The sequence below is a fragment of the Rhamphochromis longiceps genome, linkage group LG13 (assembly GCF_057381845.1).
Source record: "Rhamphochromis longiceps isolate RC_006_pf linkage group LG13, R_longiceps_female_GT1.1, whole genome shotgun sequence".
NCBI classification, from domain to species: domain Eukaryota; kingdom Metazoa; phylum Chordata; class Actinopteri; order Cichliformes; family Cichlidae; genus Rhamphochromis; species Rhamphochromis longiceps.
Genome location: NC_140569.1, coordinates 20,280,313 through 20,304,213, shown reverse-complemented (window position 1 = coordinate 20,304,213; position 23,901 = coordinate 20,280,313). Strand labels below are relative to the sequence as shown.

Sequence of the window (23,901 nt, the reverse complement as noted above, 5' to 3'; positions counted from 1 at the left end):
AGCACTGTTATTCAAGTGTTACTGAACAGCCAGGAGATCCTCTCTGAAAATGTAGATCCATTTGAGCGATATGTAGCCTTAAACTACGGGGGGCAGTTTTACTTTGGAGGGTTTGAACTGTACAGAAACATATCAGTTGTGACCTTGGGAATGTTTTCAAATGGCTTTGCGGGGAATCTTAGAAATGTCTGTTTGTTTGGAGATACCAAGCAAGGGCTGTTTCTTAAAAAAAGTGAAGGTTTTAATATCTTTGATGGAAACGAGTAAGTGAAACTGCAAGTTCTGGTCTTTACAACAGTAGGAAATGTACCTTTTAAGGTAGTTGATATTGTGTTTTCTAGTATTTAGTCATGTGAAAATCCAAGTGCACTTTTACCGTCTTCATGTTCTTCATACAGACCAAGGTGGAGATTTTTGGCTGTAATGCACAGTAGCACATTTGCTGAAAACCAAACAGCATATCAACACAGATGACTCCAACCGTCAAGCACAGTGGTGGAGGGGTGACGACTGGGACTTGGACATCTAATCAGAGTCGTTCATGAACTCCTCTGTACACTTAACTAAAGATTGTCCAAAATTGTGTCATGCAACAGGACAATGATCCCAAGTGCAGCAGCAAATCTACAACAGAATCAATCACCTCAACCTGACTGAAATGTTGTGGTGGAAACTTAAGAGCTGTGCAAAAACAAATACCCTCAAAACTCAAAGAGATGAAGGAATGCTGTAAAGGATGGGCCATAATTCTTTCATACTGATGTGAGATACTGATAGTCATACAGAGTAGTTATTTAAAGTTACTTAAAGACTGCCGCTAACGGTAGTCCTCCAAGTACTGAATCGTGGAGTGCACTTAGTTTTTCACAGGACTGCATATAGTCCTGTTTTTTAAAGCAATTGAATTGTACTACTTGTTTCTTCAACACTTTACATACCAGTTCTGAGTTGCACTTAAAATTCAGTTTGATGAAACATATACATTTAAAGTGTTAAAGGACAAATTAAACTCTCTGATTCCTTGGCTGACTTTTCTGATTTACATCACTTTCCAAACAAAAGGTAAAACTTAACATGACACCCATCTACCCATCTTGTTAATCCATTTTCTTTTGCTTAAGAGCTAACAAAAAGAAACATCGATGCACTAACCCCGCAAACTGCATGTCTTTGGACTGTGGGAGGAAGCCGAAGTACTCAGAGAGAACCCACTCACACAATGGGAGAACATGCAAACTCTACATGGGGGTTCCCCGTCAAGATGATGGATTCAAACCAAGGACCTTCTTGCTGCAAGGTCGCAATGCTAACATCTAGTTCCATCACATACAGACCACTTTGATTTTGAAGGGACCAGATGAGTGAATCTCTCCTTTCTGTCAGAGTAAAGATGTTTACCTACACATTAAACCCCTGAGATATCTTAATATAAAAAGTACAATTTCAACAGCACGTCTCACTTTTTCTATATGTTAACATGAAAATATGGAAACCATTCTGGTAGCTCAATGTTTTTGTTAATTCACAGAAAATATTAGTTTACCAAAATTTCTATAGATTGGTGAAAAAGAGGCACATTCCTATCATTTGTTTCTTTATTACTTCGTTCCTTTAACAAGAATGGCCACGGGGGAGGTCTTTATCAATAGGAAAAGCTGTAAAACTTAGTTATAAAAATACACTTTACTCAAAAACACATGCCCTCCTTCACTTTTCCCAATCATCCAGTGGGCCAGATCGGAGTCTTTGCTGGGCCGATTCTCCCCCCCCCAGGCCTCATTTTTAACACCTCTGACCTAGTTGGTTTTAATACATTTTTTAGACAAAGAATTTCTTTAAATAATTAATAAAAAAAAAGGTTCAGCTTTATTACGAACTGTACAATAACACAGTGCAAAGGCACACTTCATCTCTAATGTATATTACAAGCCAACATTGTACATGCTTTCTCAATAGAAAGCAGGTTTATAAAATATTTAAGCAATTTAAAAGAAATGTTAAAAAAAACAAACTCAAGCTGCTGTTTTCAGTTAAATACCTTCTATTACATTCAGGCCAAATGAACTCAGCATAAATTATCCAAGTAGTCCACTTGTTTGTTGTTATGTTGCCTTGAGACCGAAACCAATCAGTACAGCAGCTCAATATGAACAACATATTTACAGTAAAAAGTTTAAAAGTTAAAAATGTTCCAATATTGACTTTTTTTTTTTTCTTGGTCTTAACTGAACTGATCCATAATATCATAATTCCATTGAAATTATATTATTTTGGCTTGTACGCTGAGTAACATAAAACGTAACTTTAGTGAAAGACACGGCATACAGATGCAGACTGGTGCGTAAAACAACTCCACCAGCACCAACCAAAGTGGTTTGTACCAGCTGTGTGACCAACAACAACCGAACAGTCCTCCTGAGAGCCCCAAACGCTCTCTGAACAAAACTATGAGTAACTGTCTTTTGAACTTCTCCGTCCATTCTCGTAATCAGAGTCCCGTCTATGTCTGTGCCTGTCCTTGTGACGGCTGCTGTAGTCGTCGCTGTGATGCCTCTCTTTCCTCTTCTCAGCATAGCGGTCATCCGAATGTCCGTGGTGCCTGCCCCTCTCCTTGTACTTATCATCATAGCTGCGATCGTGCTTTTTCTCCCGCTCGTGGTGCCTGCTCTTTTTACCGTGATAGGAGTCCCTGTGGTAGCTGTGCCTTCCGTGGTCTTTGTCTTCTGTGTGTCGCGGCCTCTCCCACGGGTCACTGTATCGCTCCTCTAAACGCTTGTAGTCTTTGTCCACGGATGAGGGTTGGCCAGATGGTTCAGAGCAACTCTCGGGGTACTGTGACTGAGGTCCAGGGGGAGCCTGTGAAGTGCTGTCTTGAGCCCACTGCATGCTATGGTTCTGGTTCTGGATGTGAGGGGTGGGTACAGTATTAGAAGTAGGGGCAGATGGAGAATCATAGCTGCCAGATTCCTGAGGCTGTTGCTGCTGCAACGGGGACGGTCTTGTGCTGTTGTTTACTGGGAGAGCTGGTGCCATTGCTGGGTTATACTGGGACTGAGAGGCTCCTGTTTGACACTCTGCTGGAGTTCCTTGGACCGTAGGAGGATTCACTGTCTGAGTCAATACAGCACCAGCCTGCGCTACACCAGGCTCATTCTTTTTACAAGGAAACGACTGAACGGCTGTTTGACTTTGTTCTTCAGCTTTGTGCTTGGCCTGAGAGAGCTGTAAATATCCTTGGTGAAATGGGACGATTAGATCATTCCTAGTGCTGCTCAACACAGGAACAGGTTTAGGGCTGGAAGGATCTGGGAGGCTGGCTTTATCCTTCTGTGGCACCATTGTTTTATCTTCATTCACACTGGAATATGCTGAAGATTTTTTCAATATTCCACTTAAAGGAGGCTTTGAGCTACTTGCGTGATCTGCAGCAGACTGGGATTTTGGCTGCAACAAAGAATTCCCTTCAGTTGTTTCTTTTTCACTTTCAGACAAAAGGCCAGTGTCGCCTTTGTTTGCCGACGTAGCACTGCTAGTTTCAGTCCCGCTTGGAGCTGCTGACAGGCCTGCCAGGAAGTCTTCAGTCGATACATCTGGAGGCTTATCTTTGAGTGAGACAGATGTACCCTGGCTCCCTACTGCAGCTTTCTTTTCCAGCGAGTTGGTAGCAGCTGATGTATCAGATGGGCTTGATAGCTCCAGTTCAGTTTTAGCAGGTTTAGCTTCTTTCTTCTTGATGACAAAGCGCTCTCGTGGGGCAGCAGCTGTTGGACTTTTTGAGCTCCCAACTGATGTCTCTGGTTTTGGAGCAGGCTGAGTCTTCAAGGCATCCTGTGCTGTACTTGAGGGTTTAAACCCAACATCAGGCAGAGGTGGTAATTCTCCACCCCAGCCTACTAGCACACCTGGAAGAAAGCGAAGGGGTTTCTGAGGCTCCTGATTGTTGGTCTCCTCTGATGCAGATGTTTCTTCAAAAGACTGTGCAATAGGCTCATCGACATCTTCAGTAGTGTTAAGTGGTTTTTCCTTCTCCTTTTGAAGTGCACTAGTCAAGGAAGAGAGAAAAAATTTCTCATCCTCCTCTTTTGCCCTGGTTTCTTTTGTGGAAATGGCCACAGGTTTTATTTCAGGAATAATCCTTGCAGATTCGTTCACATCCACAGTAAGAAAATCCCTTTTCGGTCTCTGGCGAATAATAAGTCCAAGGAGGAGGTTTCCACGGTTGTTTTCTAAACCTGAGAAATTAAAAGATTAAGTTTGAACATTTAAAAAAAAAAAAGATTTTTTTTAATTTAATGAGAGAAAAATAATTGTGTTCCGGTTACCTGGCCCATCAAAGGGAACAAGCTGATGTGGAACTTTTTCTGTGGCACCTAAAGGGATGAGGTACATGTCCTTCACTTGTTTCAAATTATTGGACACCACCCCAAAACGCCTACGACTGCTGAAGTAGGCATACAAAAGAGTATAAGAGATCTCATCTTCCTCTGTCTCAGGGGAGAAGCGAATCAGGCACACTTCCTTTAATAAAACAAAAAGCATGTGTCAGTAAAATCTGTAACTCTGTTAAAAATCAGAACTTTTAAAGAGTGGTATTCAGTTCGACTTACTCAATATCAGGAATAATTAAAGCCAATTTATTTCTGTCAAATCATAAGCAAATCTCGGAAAACAAGAGAAACTTACTTTTGTTCCAGTTGCCCGAATTTTCTCCAAGTAGTCCCACACCGTCTGAGGACTAATCCTCCCACCAACCTGTATGCTATCTGGAAGGTCCTATTGGAGAAAAAACATGTTTTTAAATGAATAAATAAAAAGAGCACACCTTATGGAGTGTTAGAGATACAAAGTAGTTGGCAGTATTTGATCACTCATAAATCTGTAGTTACGTGGGAGTAATGTTACAAATCTAGTTCTTCCAGCTGGACTGTGGTTTATATTTCCTGTGTCCTAATAAACTGTTCTACAACAACAAGTGTCAGCACATTTCTGCAATGTTTTGTTTTAGTTTTTTAGTACATAAATACTCATGTCTGACTGCCATTTTCTCCCTGTATCTGTGCTAAAAGCAATCTTTATCCCACTGCCATTCATCAGAACTGGCTCTTGCCTGGCTGTTGCTTAAACAACTGTGTCAAAGAATACTAATATTCAGGGTTCATACGCATTTTTCAGGGTCAAATTCAAGCACTTTTTAAGCACTTTCAAGGTCAGTTTTCAAGCTTTTTCAGCACATTACCAAAAAAAAAAAAAAGAATGCATGTTTCACTTAGCATCACCTCAGTAAGGCCATGTAAAAATTAAAACAAATTGAAACAGACTGACATGCAAAGATGCTCGGCAGCCCAGGCAGAGAAATTTTGCTTTTAGACTTTGCGACTCATTTTATTTTTCTATCTGATAAGAAAACTATTTGGTTAGATAGTTATTTGTGTTGAATGAAATACAGTTTCAAGCACTTTTAAACACCACATCTGAATATCGGGCACTTTTCAAACCTTGAAAAGACAATATTACAATTCAAGCATTCTCAAGGATTTCAAGCACCCATACGAACCGTGAATATTTGTATTTATTGTCTTTCATCTTCCTCAATTTGTCTCTTTTCTGAAACACTTTTCATTGTCAACCATAGTTTACAACAGCTGTTTAAAACCCAAGTACAGTCTGATGTGTCAACTTTACCTCTGTCAAGTTGTCCAAAACACCTGAGACGGGAAAAGCTTTTGTCACCAACTTTGCCACAGCGTGCATATGAATGAATCCTTGCCACAGACACTTCAGGTTGGAAAGGAAAGTAGCTTCTTCCTCTCTTCCAGCTGCATGATCAGACCTGTGACAATGAAGGAGAAATGAATTAAGCACTGAAAGAAAACATTATCCAGATCCAGACAAAATGTCTAAAACAACTGCTTCGTACCCTATCTGAGCATTTTGGAAGCTCTCCTCTAAGACAGTGAGGTGCAGGTCATCGTCGATTGCGGGCGGCGTGGTGCCCTTTGTCTCCTCTGTTTTGGTAGACTGCCTCCTAACCACTGTAGTTGCAACTTTAACCACTTTGGTTGGTGCCTCCTCAACAGGGGGTGCCATTCGACCTTCAGAAAATATAACACCAGAGATCAATGGTGACAATACTGAATGAGATGTTTTATTAAAGACACAGGTTAATCTCTAGTCTTTTTTTTGTTCTCATGTTATCATTTACCTGTGCAGATTTTACAGTGTAGGTCAAATAAGTGAGACTTGTGTTGGCTTGTAGTGTCTTTAGCTGTGTTAGCATTCTCTTCCTTCTTCTCTGGAGTTTTTGGAGGTTCTGCTGAGACTTCAGTCACTCTGGGAGGAGGTTCAAGCTGGAAAAAAATAGGAAATAAGTTTAAGCAAACACGTCACTAAGTCTGTTGCATGTAAACAGAAGCAATCTGTCGCTATATTCAGCTTAAATGGATTACATGGGAGGAGAATTGTAGGAGCTTTTTACATGAGGCACAAAGATATGAATGCAGCACATTTCACAAAGTAATCAGACAGATGAACAGAACTGATGATGGTATATGAAGCGATGTAACTAATGTAAGGATACACATCTCATCACATTTCACTTACTATGCATGTTAAGCATAAACAGCACAACGATACCCTCACCTCTACAGGCTCCGGTGCTTTTACTGGTTCTTGACTTTCAATTTCAATTTCCCCTTTGTGTGTGATCTTAGTAATCGGCCGTCTCTCTGCCTCCCTTTGCTCTTTTTCAATCATCTCAATAGTCTGTAAAGCAAAGAATTAATTTGTTTTTTTTTCTATTCTAAAATACAACCATCTTTAAAAATACACTGTTAAACTATTACCTTAATAATATTTACTCAGTTTAAATCGGACATCACAACTGTAAACTACTGTAATTTGTTTGGTAAATTTATGCAATACTACTGGGGGAAAAAAGACAAGCATTACTTACATGTCGGTTTTCTCTTTGTCGCCAAGCAGCCAGTTCTTTTGAGGCCAGTTCCTCGGGACTCATTCGAATTAAGTTAGCAGGAGAAATTTCACCTTTGAGAACCCTCTTACAAAGGATCTAAAAAGATCAATAAAGACAAAGCAAATGAAACTATTCTTATAGTAAAAGTGGAAACATTACATTTAGACCATGCCTGACATAAAATGATACTTACATTATTTTTAGTATCTTTAAGGTTAAACATTAAGCTTCTGTATTTGTTCTTGTACTTGTTGTCAGTGTCTTTATACAAGTGAAAAAGTTCTCGCTCTATCTTCTTTGCAAGTTCGGAAGCCCTTTCCACCGAGATGTTCAAATCAGAGTCCTTCAATCTGAAATGCAGAAAGTGCACATAGGCGATTATAAAGTGCCCTGATTTTAAAAAATGTAACATCCACACATCTTTCGAAAGTGTTGAAAAACTGACCTCTGTACGAGGATTTCTTTCAGAGAATCACGCACACTTCTCCTGATTGCCTCCAGAGACACGGGTTTCTTTGAAGCCAAGGATGGAGCCTTATGTTTTGACTCTTGTTTCACTGAGACACCTGTGAAGACAGAGTGACAAAATCCACTGAGTGAGTGGGGAAAAAATCTGTCGTCATAAAGAAACATTTATTCCACACAGACTTTGCTTACAAAAACTAATCCCAAAAAAGGACATCCTGAAATCCTAACATTAACAAAAACTACGTACAATATGACACAGACATGTTTATACTTTATAATACACAATATCATTTTGTTAAATGTTACAAAATGGACTTATTTCCAAGATGGCATGTAGAGTATTTTCTCATACGAACAATTAAAAATAAATACTTTTTAAAAGCCTGCTGTGAAAACTCAAACCAGAACGTGTAATTACATCTGACAACATCTGAGCAGATTACCATCCAAAGCACATTTCTAAAACACAAACAGAGTAAATTAAGAGCTGTCCAAAAACACTGCCTGACTGAAATCTGGCAGACTAACTTTGATCACATTTTAAAGAGAACGAGTAATACAACTCGTCCGCGTAAACGCAGCCGAGAACAAAATTATTAAATCACAGATTATAAACACAAATTTATGCAACTGTTATCTTCCATGCTGAGGGGGAGTGTGTCTGAAATTAAAAAAAAAAAAAAAGACTGTTGTATTTTAGTATTAAAAGGCTCACTGACTTGTGCTGCATTATGTTCCTACTTTAGTAGCTGTATGTTTAATAGAGTAAACTGATAAGTAAATACCCTGATGTCAACTACAGAAGTAATGCTATTACTTAAGGTGATGCAATTTTAAGCTCTCTCATATATAAATGAGACCTCAAAGGACTGTACTAACTGTCATTAATATACTGCTCATGTGCTGTGAAGGTCCTAAGTTAATTTTGTTTACACACCCAGTGAATGCAGCCTGGCCTTGAACCCAATGTGATATTAAAACAGGACAAAGTTAATTATACATTCAAAGCTAATGAAAAATTACCTGTTTTATGAGTTGCTTCTCGGGCATCTGTGGACTGCCTTCTCTCTGCATCCTATTGTAAGAATTAAGTCCCCGTTACATTTATTTTATATATCATAAGGCTGAAAACATACATATGACAACAACAACAACACACTTTACATTATACCCCTTAGCTAAAGTAAAAAAAAAAAAAAGTGAGCTTTTGGTGTGTAAAATCATACTAAAATATGGCGAGTGCACTGTGTTGATTACACACCCATGTGCACACCTCTTGTGCTGGCAAAGTTAAATCAAAGAGACAAACCATTGCATAATGGTAACAGTGGCTATGATTAGTATCAGTGGATAAATTAGCTGGGGAAAGATATAAATATTTGCTGTGTGTGAATAGTTTAAATCTATTAGATATAAATAAATATTTCTATTATGAGTTAGAGTTAACTGAGAGATACTGCTTACCTTTTTTACTGGTCTGACTCCCCCTGATGTGAGGGGTTGAGAGGACCCAGGACGAGGTTTAGGAGGCAGCTTCTGGTCGGGTGTCTCGCTCTTTGCTGGAGCTTCTGGTTTGGGTGCACTCGCTGGCTCAGGCCCCACCTTCTTGGTTTCTTCCTCGCAGCACTTCAAGCACACGTACATCTGGTCCTCCTCCTCCATTTCTCGCACTTTCGCCAGGTCAAGACCAACACAGTCACCATGGAACCAGTCATCACAGCGACCGCAACCTACCATAAACCTAAAAAAAACAACCAAAAAAACCGAAGTACGATTATTAGAGGCGTGTTTGCAGCTTAGCACTGGGACAGAAACAGAATGCGGACAGAGGCAGAAATTCTTTTCCAGCTGATTAAACTTGATTTTATATTTAGGTTAAGGAGCAACACTTACATGTTATTGTGGTGCTTTTTGCAGAGGCCACAACAGTTGTTTCCATCCCACACAGTCTCACTATTAGCGACTTGCTCGTCCACAGCGTCCTTCTTCACAACGGGCGCATTATCTGGAATAAACAGCTGCGGCTCGTCCACAGAGATGCTTCTTGCATTTTTACTCTTTTGTCTCTGAAGAATCTTCTCTAGCTTTTTCATTTTGGACTTTTCCTGCCCTCCTTCTTCAGGTGTTTTTAAAGAATTTCCTAGATGACTGTGCGGGGGAGGAGTCTCACTTTTTGAGCTGTTTTGGGGCGTACTACGTTTGGCTGGTCCCTGCTGATCACCAACGCGGTTGCCAGATGATGGAATTTTCTTTCCCACAGAAGTAGGAGAACTTGGTAATTTTGGCTTCACTTTAGCATCTACTGCACCCTGTAGCTTTTGTACTTTAGTAGCATGCTCACTTTGAATGTTTTCTGCAGGCCTTTTCAAAGGTACAACATCTTGCTTTTCCTTTCCAGATTTAGTTTTGTGCAGCTCTCCTCTTGGCGTGATTTTGGATGGCATATTTTGGGTAACTTTATGCTCCTTAATTGTATTGCTTGTTTTATGTAAAACGAATTCCTTATTCTTTACTGATGTCGGTCCTTGTTTAGGCTTTGGCAGCATTTTAGACACATTCAGTTGTTTTTCATTACCATCTGTCTTGTTACTAACAGTAGCTGTGTTGTTCTCTTTGCTCTGTGGCTGTTTAATAACATCATTTCCTTTACTGACTGGCTTTTGCTTCTCTGGAACACTCTGATTGTCAAGTTTTGCCTCTTTCGTGCCAGTATTTAACGTCCCGTTTGTCGTCTGTACATCATTTGGATTTACATATGGGCCCAGCCCATGACTTGCATCATCAGCTGAGCTCTTCTGACTTACATCCATCTCTTCCACACTCTCTGCTGCGGGATTCTGTACACTGGCTGCTTCATCTGGCAAAACTGTGAAACCAACTTCCCCACCGTAAGAAAAACCATCGTCCGAGCATGCAGACTGGTTTGCATCGACACCCTGTGTGTACGAGGGTCCTGGTAGCAATTCAATCTTGAAACCTCCAATTGTGACTGTCAGTCGTCTCAATACAACAGTTGGATTCAGCCAGACCCCACCATCAATCTCATTAATGTTGACACGTCCTCCGAGAGTTAATTCTCTCTTTAGATCAGGACCTGTGACTCCTTTCTCAATAAGAAATGACTTGCATAGCCTGTTGGCTGGTTTTCTTGCCGGCCGCCCTCGGGTCATGGTATTGGTGGGTGTGTTAGGCTCCTGGTCACCACTGTGTTCTGTTTAAATAAACAAAAGCAAAACTTAAAAGCTGCTGATGTTCTTGGTGACTATTGGTGACTTGGTGACTCAGGGGAACAACTAAGCTGTAGTGCCTCTTCACCTCACTGTACAATACCTTGTGCAATACTTTTTTGTAAATAGTCAATGGTGCAATAGACCTCAATACTTGAAATGTGCAATTCACTTGTATTTTTATTTTTTATTCCTATTTATTCTATTTATCCCCTTCGTATATTTTATTTATATTTGTCTCTGTATTTATATATATGTGTGTGTGTGTGTGTGTGTGTGTGTGTGTGTGTGTGTATATATATATAATATACTGTAACTGTAACTTCTGTCGGTGCTGTGCTTTTTGGAAATTGAATTTCCCAGAGGAACCCACCCGAGGGATTAATAAAGTTCTATCTTATCTTATCTTATCTTATCTTATTATGCTATCTTGGCCAGGTCTCCCTTGAAAAAGAGGTTTTAATCTCAATGGGATTTTCCTGGTTAAATAAAGGTTAAACTAGTCGACTACTCTAAAAGACAGGGGGGAAAAACATAGAAAACATTAACTGAGTGCACTTTAAATGGAAAAAGTTCTACATTAGCCAAATAAATACTTCCTGTGTATTTTAGAGGACCTTCCCCAGTGAAATGTGCAACATGTTCCAGTGTGAATAGTTTTGCAAACACACACAATATCAGATTATTTTGCAGAGCTAGGGTAACCTTAGCAGTACTAGCACCGGTATCCTTTATATATTTGGTTCTGTCTGTCCACATCTGGCTAAAGAATATGGTTACATCTGGCTTAGGTTGGTATTCTACTTTTTATTCAAAAAAAAATTGACACACTGCTGCTCTTTTATTCCTTTTCTTTTTTTTCCACATTAGTTAGTACGGCTGTCATCTATTTGCTTTGCCCCTTGCTTGTTTACAAAAAAAAAAAACAGAGAGAGAAGAAGAGAAAAACAGTCTGTTGGGACTGGAGCCCTGTGGTGTCGTAACACCTTTGAACCAGTAACTGCAACTGTACATTAATAAAAATACTAAATGTAACCAAATCGCAAGGGCAGCAATGTTTAAACATCTAGTTGTGTACATCCCTAAAAGTCTCACAGGGTGGAAAGAGAAAGAAAATAAACTTGCATCGACTTACCGTTCTCTAAACTGCGTGAACGTTTCTTCTGCCTGACATCAAGTTGCTTAACTTGTGCACTCTCTGAAACAGCTGGTTCACCAGGGAGGCCTGTGGGTGCCGAACCACTATCGAGACCTGCAAAAGCAAAAATAAATAAATGTAATGTCCTTAATAAATATACAATTTGAAAAAAATGTAAAGACTGCAGTCCAAATTCAATGGCAGTCTAACACTGCTACATTTACAATAATACTGAATCCTTTTATATTGTTTCTTTAAAATTTTTTTGTATTTTTCTCCATCATTACTGAAACAACACTACTTTAATTTACCTTCAGTTACCCTAACGCTGATATTTACGTGCTGACAAGCAAAGAAGCACGGTGAAAATGTTCCCTGCATATCTCAGTACAAGACGACCCTCTACAGTGTTTGTTTTTTGAAGCACCTGAAGAGTTAAAGTCTAACTGAGCAAAAATCAGCACAGATAAAATAGTCTGTAGGTGAAGAATCAGAGTTATACATTGAGTTATACATTAACAACTTAATATTTAAAACTTTCACCATCAACTTTTCAAGTAAAGTGTGGATGACTTTTTTTTTCCAGGCAGCCACACATGCATTTGTTAGTTAACTTTCACTCAAAGTTTGAATCTACACTGATTTATCTACATTTTGGCCACTTTTTTGTGCCTTCAAACATACTTGTGGAGCCAGCAATCTGAAAAGCAGGGTCTTCATTATCCAGCAGACTGAACTGAGTGCTTGCACATCCAAACATGGGATCTTTGTCACTGAGCATGTTCTTCAGTGAATCTTCCAGTCTGAGTCCTGTCCCAAACTCATTACTGGCTTCACACTCCAAATTCTGACCTATTACCAGGGAGTCATCCAACTGGTCACTGGGTATTAAATGGTTAAAGGTGTCCACAATATCCATGAATGCTGCTGCCTTCCTGCACCAAAAACAACACAGAAAAGATGCAGGAATAGCAGACAACTGATAAACTGTTAATATATGTTTCTCTGTTTGTTTTTCAAAGACAGCAACGTCTTATGTTTCTCCCTGCACCACAGAATGCATCCAATTATGGGGACAAGTGTAGTACAAACTAAGCAAACCCAACAAAAACACAAAATATTCCCTGATTTCGAGGGACAGCGAAAACTTTGTGACTGATAACAAACAAAAAACAAAGTTACAGCGAGCGATCGGTGCACTTTCTGAAGACTTTGCCATCAGTTCAGTGTATACATGTTGTATCTGATGAGCAAAGTGGTATATACCTTAAATCTCCACATATGGGAAGCCTCATCCAGCTACTCTGCAGTCCTAATACGTTAACCCAACGCTCCTTAGCCACTGCTATTTTTGTTTCTGTGCATTTTCAAAGACTTTTATCGGGTGAGTAATGTAAATACAAGAAAAGCATGTCTAAAACCACCGACTTGCAATAGTAAATGCTACTATTTTCACATCAAGCAACACCACGACTTCACAGCCTGGAGAAGGCCACAATCAGTGTGCAAACCAATAACGCTACATGAATGTTAGCAAACTAAAGCGCATCTCTGGACGCTTTTATTTAAGTTCAGCCAAAAATATCTTTCTGTCCACGAGAAGCACGGCGTTCCTGACGCCAGGTTTTGCCAATGAGTTGTTAGCTAGTTAACATGCTAACGTTTATGTCAGCTTATGACAATCGCGTATGTTAGCAAGCTAACGGTAACTTACGGAGGAAGTTACCACCCAAGCTAACTCACTTTTTGAAACCCATTCAGCCTTACAGGCAGCACATTTGTATCAATAAACAGCCGCGCCCGAAAATTTCAAAAGCGCCAAACAAAATGTGCAAACATATGGTTAGACAGCTCGACGATAAATATGCACGACGGCGAGCTAGCTAGGCGGCTATAGCACAGGCCCTAGCTGCCAAGTTTGTTTGTAGCCTGAGTGCAGCTAGCGGACGTTACTTGATGACCCCCCACATGCATCTGTTCCAACGCTTGCAGCTCAAATATTTACAAGTAGTTATTTTTACATATACATATTTATAGCACTCCCACCTCTCTTGTCGCGATGCTGTTGCCAACTCATGTACGGTTACATACTAGCAAAGCAGCTCCCAGTAACTTCCTCCAACTCAGCCGTCATTCGCCCCGATGCTGCAAAGTCCCTGACAGGCAGCGCGGCGTTGTCACGTGGCTTGTGTTTACAGGTAGCTTAGCAGCCGATTGTACAGAGAGAGCACATCTGGATGGTTTGTTTTTGTTGTGTCTGCTTTGTCAGTGTCCGGATGGTTAATTTTCACTAAGAGCAAGCGGTTTGTTTTTATCAAACTGTCGACCATCGCACTTAGAGAACACGAGAAGCTGGACAGGCTCGAAGAAAACTTCGCTTTATAAAACTGGCAAAGTTACATATTTAACACAGCCTGGTATTGAAAACAGTCGGTTACTTAGTAAAGTAGATTTGCCATTCTTTTCTGAGTGCATGTCCTGTAATAGACACATTTTTATATAAGAAAAAGGCAAGCAAAAGCTCCTTAAAGTTTAAGTTTAACTCTTCGAGGGCTCATACCATTCATGATGTTTGAGTTCATTTGAGTTAAAATATATAAAATCATGATCATCAAGGATTGTTATTTCTTAAGTCGTTTGCATATCTCTCATACTTCCATGTTTCAGATCATCAAATATATTTAAATGTTAGACAAAGAACGTAAGTAAACACAAGAAGAATTTTTAAATGGCAATTTCATATATTAAGGGGAAAAAAGCTATCCAAACCTACTTGACCCTATGTGAAAAAGTAATTGCACCTCTTTGGAAATCATGAATTAAACGTGAACCACATTTTTTGGAAAGCTGCGTTCAATGTTTTCTAGACACACCTGGGGTTGATTTCTGCCAGACCCGGGTATTAAGAAATCACTTTACTAGAACCTGCCTGACAAAGTAAAGTAGACTAAAAGATAAACAAAAAAACAAAAAAAAAAAAAAACAGCATATCATGCCAAGGTCTAAAGAAACACAAGAGCAGCTGAGAGACAAATGTCACTGATATCTATCAGTGCGAAAAGGGTTACAGAGTCATATCTAAGACTATGGGAATTCAGCGAACATGTCTTCATGAGTAAATGACAAGAAAGATACTTTGCAAAAATGACATCGATGCAGTTCCAAGGTGAAAACCACTGCTGACCAAAGAGAGTGCAAAGGCTTGTGTCTTATTTGCCAAAAACATCTTGATGATCCTTTGGTTAGAGAAAATAAATGAAGCTTTCTCCTTTGCTCAGCAGATTTGAATCTTGTAGTAAATAACTTCTTCAGATTGGCAGTTAATGTTGCATTTATTTCTTTGAACATAATGAATGACATTTTTGAGTCAACCTTATCGTGAAGTTTTACTAACTGAGATTTCAGAAAACAATTTGCTGGTGTAATCTCTTGAACCCATCTTGTGTGTTATCCAAATATCTCTTTTCTATAGTGTTGGGTTTGAAACTGATGTCATATAATTTACACCCCAGACCAGCACAATAACCGAGATATGAAGATTAAAAAAGAATACAAAAATGTAAGAGTCTTGCAGTCCAGTTGTTTCAAAATATTAAGTAAGGTCAACAATGTTGTTTAAATGATGAACGAGATGCTCATGAATGATACAGTCTGCTTTAATAGGGATGCTTAATTAAATTAATTAAATAAAAGGATGGATGTGTTTCAGTTATTTAAGATTCAAGAGATCAACATTAAAAGAAATAACACATTTGCACATACTATATATATCCTTTATTGCATTCATCCATTAGTCATCACTCAGTGCAACTCTACCTACCACAATAGGATCTAACATTACTTCAATATAGTCTTTCAAACAGTGTAACTTTGAAGTAATTTTTCATTACAAAATTTAGGAAAAACGTTTAAGAAGTCAGACATCCTTTACTTGGAAATGTGATCCAGGATTCAAAGATTAAAGAGCAAAGATTTTCTTATCAAAAAAAAAAAAAACCAAATGAATGCACTGAGTCATGCATTTCTATGTTTAACACTTACTAAACTTCAATCTCTAAAAAATTTTTTTTTACCACATTTTCACAGTATATGTATATAATGCTTATTTTAATATTCAACCTTTAAAATAAAATAAATGCATTTTATTTATATTGAAGCAAATGTGTTTAATAAAAGTTAGAAAAAGTGAGTTAAAAATTATAAAATTTAATTATATAAGAAAAATTATAACGCAGTCTCACATTGCACAGTGATTAATAAGAAGAAATAAGTGTTATTTTTTTATTGCTTTTATTGGGGCAACTGCTCTTTTAATCTCTCATGCGGGTCTAATCCATACCACAGTACATCCTGTTCCACAGCAGCCCAAGCCATTCGCTCAGTGGTAAATGTGGCAGCCCAGTGGCCTGAAGGAGAAACAACAATTGCACCTCCGGCTCCTTTGACACGGTCTCCCATGTGCTGCAGAGACATCTGCGAAGCCTCTGTTACTGATTTACCTGTAAAGTGGAGAAGAAATAGGAACACAGGCGGCTAATGAAAAATGGAAAATTAACTTCAGCTTGTGTTATTTCACAGCACATTCTCCTTTAATAATTGCTTCTAAGATCTTCTTAATCTGCTCAGAAACACAATTTACTAAATAACTGTGAGAGGCAATATTGCAAAACTGGAATTACTCACATGAGTTGCATGAGTTGCACTGTTCAGGATAATGGACTAAAACATGAAGAACTGATAAATTCCCATAAACAAAGTGTTTGCGTTTGTGATACTTTACCTTGTTCAATTTTTGAAAGAATGAGTCTGGCCAGTGTGACTTTAAGAATAGATTCTCCATGGCCGGTACAGGATACTGCACCACTCAAGTTGTCTGCATATCCTCCACAGCCTTATTTACATGAGACAACGTGAACAACAGAAGCAAACATTAAAACACCTTTTTGCAGATTGCAGTGAATATGCTAAAGTAACCTGTAGTAAAGTGAAGAGTATGATTAAATGAAATGTTTGGACAATGTAAGGTCTTTGGTTTGACTTTATCATTTTACTGTCAGTGTTAAAACAGCAGTTTTAGAAGTCATACCAATGACTGGGGAGTCTCCTACTCTTCCAACCATTTTATTCCTAATCCCTCCCGTTGATGTTGCACATGCGACATTACCAGCAGAGTCGAGAGCTACCGCCCCAACGGTATCATGAGCCCTGGGATGAAGAAATGTTACATTATTCAAAAAAATCAGCTGCAAAAGAAAATGCAAATTAGATCTGAAATGTTTTCAGACATAGCATCACAAGGAGGAAGCTCATTTGATTCATTAAAACACACAGTGCTTAGACAACTGATCAATGTAAGGTTGATGCCAAAACTGGCCCAAATTTCAAAATGTGACCTTTATTTGCCTAATAAATATCAATATCATTTTTAGTTTTTGGAAATTCATAAACCTAGGTCTAGGCTGCTGGGGGTTTCCTATTGGTGTTTCTTCTTCATTCACCTTGTTTACTCTCTGTGTCTTTATGTGCCATTCTGCATTCAATTATTAATAACTAATAATAACCGATGATTAAATGCTCTTTTCTACAATATGTCTTCTGTTCTGTCTCTCTCCCCTCACCCACCGGCTGTCGCAGCAGATGGTTGCCTCTCATGTCTGGTTCTCCAGGAGGTTTCTTCCTTTTAAAAGGGAGTTTTTACTTCCCACTGTCACCAAATGCTTGCTTGGTTTTTTGATTATTTGGGTTTTCTCTACCTTACAATATAAAGCACCTAGAGGCAACTGCAGTTGTGATTTGGCGCTATATAAATCCAATACAACTGAATTGAAATTGATCCCGCAGATGCATACCATTGAGTGTTGAAATCTTCTATTACTCCAGTCATGTAATTCTTGTGCTTCTCCCATTCTCTCCTCTCATACTCAGTCACCAGTGTTTCAGTGGGGACTGTGCTTATACCAATGCTTTCTGCAAACAAGTTTGCACCTTGGCTTGTCAACATTACATGGGATGTCTGAGGAAGAAAATAGGTAAGACAAAGTTGAAACATTAAATAAATCTCACAGCACTGAACATAATGTAGCAAACATAACATTGCTATAAGGTACCACTAGAGACAAAAGCAGCTTCATGTATCAAACTGCGATTCCACAGAAATGCCCTAAAAATGACCTTAAAGTTATAATCATAAAAGCAACAGGCAGGATACTGGCCATGCACACAAGGAATATCTCCCTCTGCCCAGAAAGTTATCCAGATGCCAGCTTGAATTATAGTAAGACACCCTCAATAACCAAGTTTACCAATAAGACTGTGTTTTCTTTGCAAGACCTGAAAAGAACTTAGAAAATTACTTTGGGGGACTTCATAATTTGTTTTCAGAATGGACAATTCAGGGACAAAAGTGTTATTTCCAGAACTATATAATAGGCTTTCTATTACTCTGTCCTGAGCCTGAGGGATTGCCTCTCCACTCTTTGGAGAAATCACCTGTGCCTCTACCATACATCTATATATTCATATGTATACCAGCAGTGAAAACACTGCATTTGCTTTACTGAAGAAATGTCAAAATGGTACTAGAATGTGGTCAATATAAATTATTTAATCCTGTAATGTCCTAAACTAAATGTTTTTATGAGATTTACTGTAAGATGCAAATATTTATTTGCTTTTCATTTACTGTGTCATTAAAAACACATTGCCATGATTTCTTTAGGTTATATGAAAGAGTTACTTTTGTACTTTTATATTTCTTGAGTCTTATGAGGTAGTGCAGACCAAGTGGCAAGGAAGGTGATAAGTAGATAGCATCAGCATACCGGTCAAGTTTCTTTTAAGTGTACTTTATTTCTGGCATCTCCGTTATACCATTTTAAAACTCTGGTAGGTAAAACTCTCACTTGCTTTAAACAGGAATTTAAACACACCTGAACCTCATTAGTCTCTACCATTGCAATATAGACCAAACAATACTATTCCAAACAAAAAAACAGGAATAAGATTATGAATCCGATTGAGAAACTCATTTTTCATTTTACACAGTTAAGTGGTTTGAAAAGTTAAACACTGCATACAATACAAATCAAAAGGTTACTTTAAAGAAAATAAACAATACTATGCAAAATGAAAAACCCTTAATTTGGTTTCACCCAGTGACGCGCTCAATGACATCATGACCCTATATAAACAGGAAGTACTGAGGCGGCCCCTCCCACACACCTGTTTTAGATATAGGACCTGAACCTAAACATGGTAAACAACATAAGCAAACACAATTTACTAGAAATTTACCTGTGAACAGAAGAACATTCAAATGACCTGATGGTTAGTAGTATTTGCTTTAGAAACATTTCCATGGATGTAATAGATGTAACTAATGCTACCACAAACAAACCCAGGATACTATGTAAAGCAAAGTTACACCAGCAATGTCTAAACTAAAGCATTATGTAAAATAAGGGATAAATTATCAATATGGTTAAAGGACAAGTGGTAAATGAGTTCATGGCTAACCACTTTGTCTAACAACAGAATTAGTGTTGCATAAGCTATTATTGAAATTGTGTCACTGTGGTTACCTAAATGTAGCACACTGTCTGAAGTACTCACTTACATTTTTAAATATGAATTATAGAACTCAGTTCTTCTAATTCTTATTTTTTATAAAGTTTGCATAATGATTACTTCCTGTTTTTTAGTCATGATCAAAGAAAAATGTGGCTTCTGCTTAAGAGAAATCACCCTGTTATTAGGAAAATCTTGAAAAGTTAATCTCTTTAAACAAAGGATTTGGAAGTGTAGTCTAGAACTGCTTTAACCACACCCATTAAAACAGGACTGACAGAGCTGTCTTTTCTCTCCTGACCCCATCACTCTTTGCTGTTTTTACCAGTTTAAATTTAATTAGATTTTATATCAAGTAAAATTGTTGAAGAAATGAAAGTCAAATTTTGGAGTCTAAAGCCCATTGTAGTTAAGAGCAGAGTGTTGTTAAAATCAGTGACCTGGATATCTCCGTTTGACTGACAAGCCGTCTCAATGTGCCCAATCACTGGAAAGACTTCAGAGTGTCTTAAATAACTGTTGCAGTCTGAAGCCTTCAGACATCTCATGGACAAGGTGATATAACTGATTGCTCCCTCAGGGACTGCTCTCTATACTGAACAACCTCTAAATTCAGAGAGGTGGTTCAGAATGATACAAGAAACCAACAGGCATAGAAACCTGCCTTCAGATCAAAGCTGACATTGTTGGTACTATGAAGACAGTCTGCTCTGACAATAGTTTGAATGATAAAAGCTTCAGTTAGTTTGAATCAGATTGCTATTCAAAGCTCATCGGCTCATCAGTCTTAACATCTTCATTGAATTAATTCCTGTCCCTGAGTTTTAAAAGAATATATATTCTATATACATATAATACAAAGGGTATTCTGCACTAAAGTAGTGATACTAAGTTAAAATAATTCCGTTTAGCCAAAGTACTTCTATGAGCAAATCCTGCCTTCAAAAGTTTGGTGACTAAAGTAAAGATGAAGTTTAAAAAGAGCTTTGAAACCTCTACAGCATGGATCAGTGCAACATGCCTGGCTAAAATGTTTCTTCTTCCTGCAGTTGATTGGTTCTTTGGGGACGGGGTAAGACAACCACCATCTTTGTTTCAACCTCACCGATTGTCTTTTCTGTATTCTACATTTTCATATATTTCTTTTTCATGATTATTGAACAGATGGACACAGTTATGTATAAAATTTGTCAAAAGGTTCAGGATCCCCAATGCCTCATACACTTAGGAATGCCAAAATAAGGGACTTAAAGGGATAAAGTGCAGAGTTCAGATGAAGCACGTATGATTGTGCTAATGGTATTTTTGTAAATGCAGTATTACAGTTACAGATGTAATAACATGGGGTAAAGTAATCATTCAGTGATGATTGTAAATGAGAGAAGCTCAACAACGTTATGAACTGGAAGTCAGAGGGTGAACATGCAGTAACGGTTAAAAATATGCAGCAAGTACGGCACAACAAGAGGCGTGTGCAAACGAGAGTGATCTCAGCAGGAGTGTGTGTGGTGGTGTGGGGGGAGTAGAGTTTGTAAGAGTAAGAAAAGTGATGTTTCAGTAATGACAGAAGGTTATTCCTCTGGAGCAGACAGATCATGTTGAAGAAAGGATTATACCTAAGGCACTCACAGGTGGATTATAAAATGAGGAGTATCAAAAGATTAACCAAGCCAAACAACTACATTCTGAAAATTGGATTTATAATAATTCACTGCTCTCTTTGCTGTGGTGAATTAAAGACTTCAGGGGTCTTAGGGGAATTTGGACAAAGTCACTACTTTTTCATCTGATCTACATCATTCATGGCTGGGGAAGGACTTCTGTTGTGGCCAGGCAACAATCCTCTCTTCTTTTTCTCACAAAGTCAGTAATAGATACACAGCCTGAGCTCTAATGACTAGTCTAAGTGATTTATAAAGTGATTTGTGCGAAGCTGCATGCTTTACCCCCGTCCAAAGTAAATATTCAACTTGCAGTTAAAAATTAAATTGTGGATGTTTAATGATTACATATTTTGATGTTTCTAACAAGGTGTTCTAGCACATAAAAGAAAACAGATCCTTGTTACCTATTTTCCTGGAAAAAAAATGTAGCAATTTGCCAAGTGCACAGATCCTTATGGGAAGAGATGCTATTAACAAGTATAATTGATGAATAGGGTTACTTAAGTGCATTATTAGAAAAAAAAAAAAAGGTAGGCAGTTAGAGCTGGCCGTTTCTCCTGGCCAAGTTTCTGGCAATTCCTTTTAAAGCAAATGGAGAACTGTACCACACCACCTGTTCACAAGTAGCTGGGATCTAACACATTATAGTATTGATAAAAAAAATCAAAATCTTTAATCAGATTAGTACACCAGTAATCAAATATATTTTTAAAAAGATAGAAACTAAGAAATTTAGACCTTCTCCATCACTGCCCGTGCCAGTGAAACAGGGTTGGCAATGTTCTTTACTGAGGACACCGCACCAGTGGCAAGTGTCCTTCCATCCATGATAATGGCATCCAGCTCCACTTCTCCATCTTTATTTAGTACTGCTCCGTGCCCTACAGAGAAAAACAAGTTAGAGATGAGATAAAAACTATGTTTCCATGTGTTCACTTAAATTATGCCAGCTCCACCCTTACAAATATGCAGGGTAATGGCAAAGCAGTACAGACACTGCAGCACCATACTACTGACTGATGTCTAGTTTGTCTGACTTTCAATGGCACAAATGATTGTAAAAGTTCTTGGGATATTCATACTTTCTATCATACCCGTATCATTATGTTGACTTCCAACTCCATATTTTTACTCATAGATTTTTTTTTTTAATTGATTCAGTGTGCAACTGACTCTGGGCTGTGTAGTAAAAGACGGCACTTTATATGTTTGACAACTTGTCAGGGTAAAGAAAGCAACAGACGATGTTAATAGACAGATATTAAGGTTTAGCCAGAGATCATCTCTCATATTCTTAAAGGAGTCCTGGTGGATATTCTCATCATGACCAGTAGATGGAGACATTGTTCTGCAGTTGAAGCCAGCTTAAACAATAAAGGAAAATGGGCATTCTCATTTGGCTGCTCTATGGACATGTAAAAGGAACTGGGGTTTTAGGCTTTACTTATTTATTTGAGTAAAGGTGAGGGTGCTACAAATGCCGTATACAAAGATGAAGCCCCCATTTAATAACTTGCATATTTTCAAATGGAACTACTTGGCATAAATGTGTCCCAATCTAATAAAAACTGTCTGTACCTGCGTCAAACACAGTGTTATCTTCCAAAGCCCTCACAGCCACTTCAACAGCATCCACTGCACTTCCTCCTCGTTTCAGCACTGAAAATCCTTCGCGTGCTGCAGTTTTTACTCCATCAACAGAGGCCTTGGCCAGTTCATCCGGTATGGCCCATGCCCCACCATGCACAACCAAGACTGCTGACATCTTTGCTTTCCTGCATGGAATAGACAAAGTAGTTTATTAACAGGTTTCAGCCCAGAGAATAATTCACTTTTTCTTTGAACATTAGGAAAAGCACCAAGTGATCATTGGTATCTTCTTTTTGCCTTGATCCAGACATACTTCTCAAACTTTTACATACAAAGAAATGTTTTTCGTTTAATAAACGGAAACTGCTAAACTAATTATTTGCTCTGCACTCCACTGGTAATGTATTTGCACCACATGAATTTGCACCTTGGAACAACTGATACAACTTCTATCGAAGATCATATCATCAAGACTGAACTTTGAGATGTGGTCATTGTAGCCCGTGTTGCCAGTTTTTGGCTATTGCCTGGCTATTAGAAGACCAATTCAATTAGAACAGCTGTTAATAATAAGTTATCTTAAATGTATTATGGCTTTAGCAGCTTTGAATTACGAGCTACAATCAAGTACTAAACTATAATAATTGATCTTCTCATAATTTATTATGGTTCAATTTTTATGTGCACATAAACATTTTTCTCCTATTACCTGGATGCACTTGAACTGTGTTTAATGTATTGTAATCTACTCACAGTCGCTGACGTGATATTGATAGTTATTCATTTCATTCGGACCAACCACAATATTGAGACATTGCATTTTGTCCTACCTTTTCCGAGCCTCAGAATTTCCGGAAGGATAAACACTTCGCCATAGACACGTGACTTCAAGAGACTACCGTTCGCGGTTTAACCAGCGCGTGCTGCACACTGACGTCAAGTTTGACACTATGGCCACAACCGAGGAAAGACTTCCTACAAGTTTTCAAAATTAAATCCTCACGCCACTAAGCAAACTAAGAAGCACAATGTTAAAGGCTCATCTTGTATGGCGTTATTTTTGTGCCACTATTCTGAGCGCACGTAAAGTGGCACAAAAATAACGCCATATACGGACAGCTATGCTCCTTTTCGCTGATTCTGGACATTGTTTTCACTTCATCACTTAAATCACTTTAAGCATATTTGCACTGCACAAGACATAATGTGGATTGCACAACACTGGTCACTATATTCTTCATTTCCAGTTAATACTTGTACAGCTGCTGTTATTGT

The 23,901-nt window shown here is 38.4% G+C and overlaps 3 protein-coding genes across 6 annotated transcripts in view; 1 reads left to right on the top strand and 2 right to left on the bottom strand.

Annotated features, from left to right (window-relative positions):
* Positions 1 to 1,317, top strand: part of LOC146655767 (protein eyes shut homolog) — a 95,092-nt gene extending 93,775 nt beyond the window's left edge. The window contains exon 18 of the mRNA XM_085428894.1: positions 1,122 to 1,317. Within this exon, the coding sequence (XP_085285020.1) occupies positions 1,122 to 1,317 (196 nt within the window). The remainder of the gene's footprint in view (positions 1 to 1,121) is intronic.
* A 721-nt stretch (positions 1,318 to 2,038) lies between these two features.
* On the bottom strand, positions 2,039 to 14,004 carry phf3 (PHD finger protein 3). Of its 2 annotated transcripts, XM_085428363.1 has the most exons (16): positions 13,853 to 14,004; positions 12,491 to 12,741; positions 11,804 to 11,920; positions 9,335 to 10,652; positions 8,906 to 9,182; positions 8,465 to 8,516; positions 7,419 to 7,539; positions 7,167 to 7,323; positions 6,953 to 7,069; positions 6,640 to 6,762; positions 6,203 to 6,347; positions 5,918 to 6,092; positions 5,683 to 5,830; positions 4,684 to 4,773; positions 4,323 to 4,518; positions 2,039 to 4,232 (listed from the first exon to the last, which is right to left on the bottom strand). In XM_085428363.1, the coding sequence occupies exons 2-16, from the start codon at positions 12,723 to 12,725 to the stop codon at positions 2,446 to 2,448; spliced, it is 5,058 nt and encodes a 1,685-aa protein (XP_085284489.1). In that variant the 5' UTR covers positions 12,726 to 12,741; positions 13,853 to 14,004; the 3' UTR covers positions 2,039 to 2,445. The 2 variants fall into 2 exon arrangements, with proteins under 2 accessions (XP_085284489.1, XP_085284490.1); XM_085428364.1 differs by lacking the exon at positions 12,491 to 12,741 and having other exon boundaries at positions 13,853 to 13,997.
* Positions 14,005 to 15,357: 1,353 nt separating this feature from the next.
* On the bottom strand, positions 15,358 to 23,573 carry LOC146655765 (isoaspartyl peptidase/L-asparaginase). Of its 3 annotated transcripts, none has more exons than XM_085428361.1 (7): positions 23,380 to 23,451; positions 22,615 to 22,811; positions 21,775 to 21,917; positions 17,656 to 17,819; positions 16,893 to 17,011; positions 16,587 to 16,697; positions 15,358 to 16,305 (listed from the first exon to the last, which is right to left on the bottom strand). In XM_085428361.1, the coding sequence occupies exons 2-7, from the start codon at positions 22,799 to 22,801 to the stop codon at positions 16,097 to 16,099; spliced, it is 933 nt and encodes a 310-aa protein (XP_085284487.1). In that variant the 5' UTR covers positions 22,802 to 22,811; positions 23,380 to 23,451; the 3' UTR covers positions 15,358 to 16,096. The 3 variants fall into 3 exon arrangements, with proteins under 3 accessions (XP_085284487.1, XP_085284488.1, XP_085284486.1); XM_085428362.1 differs by having other exon boundaries at positions 23,336 to 23,435; XM_085428360.1 differs by lacking the exon at positions 23,380 to 23,451 and adding an exon at positions 23,457 to 23,573 and having other exon boundaries at positions 15,362 to 16,305.
* Positions 23,574 to 23,901: the final 328 nt, after the last annotated feature.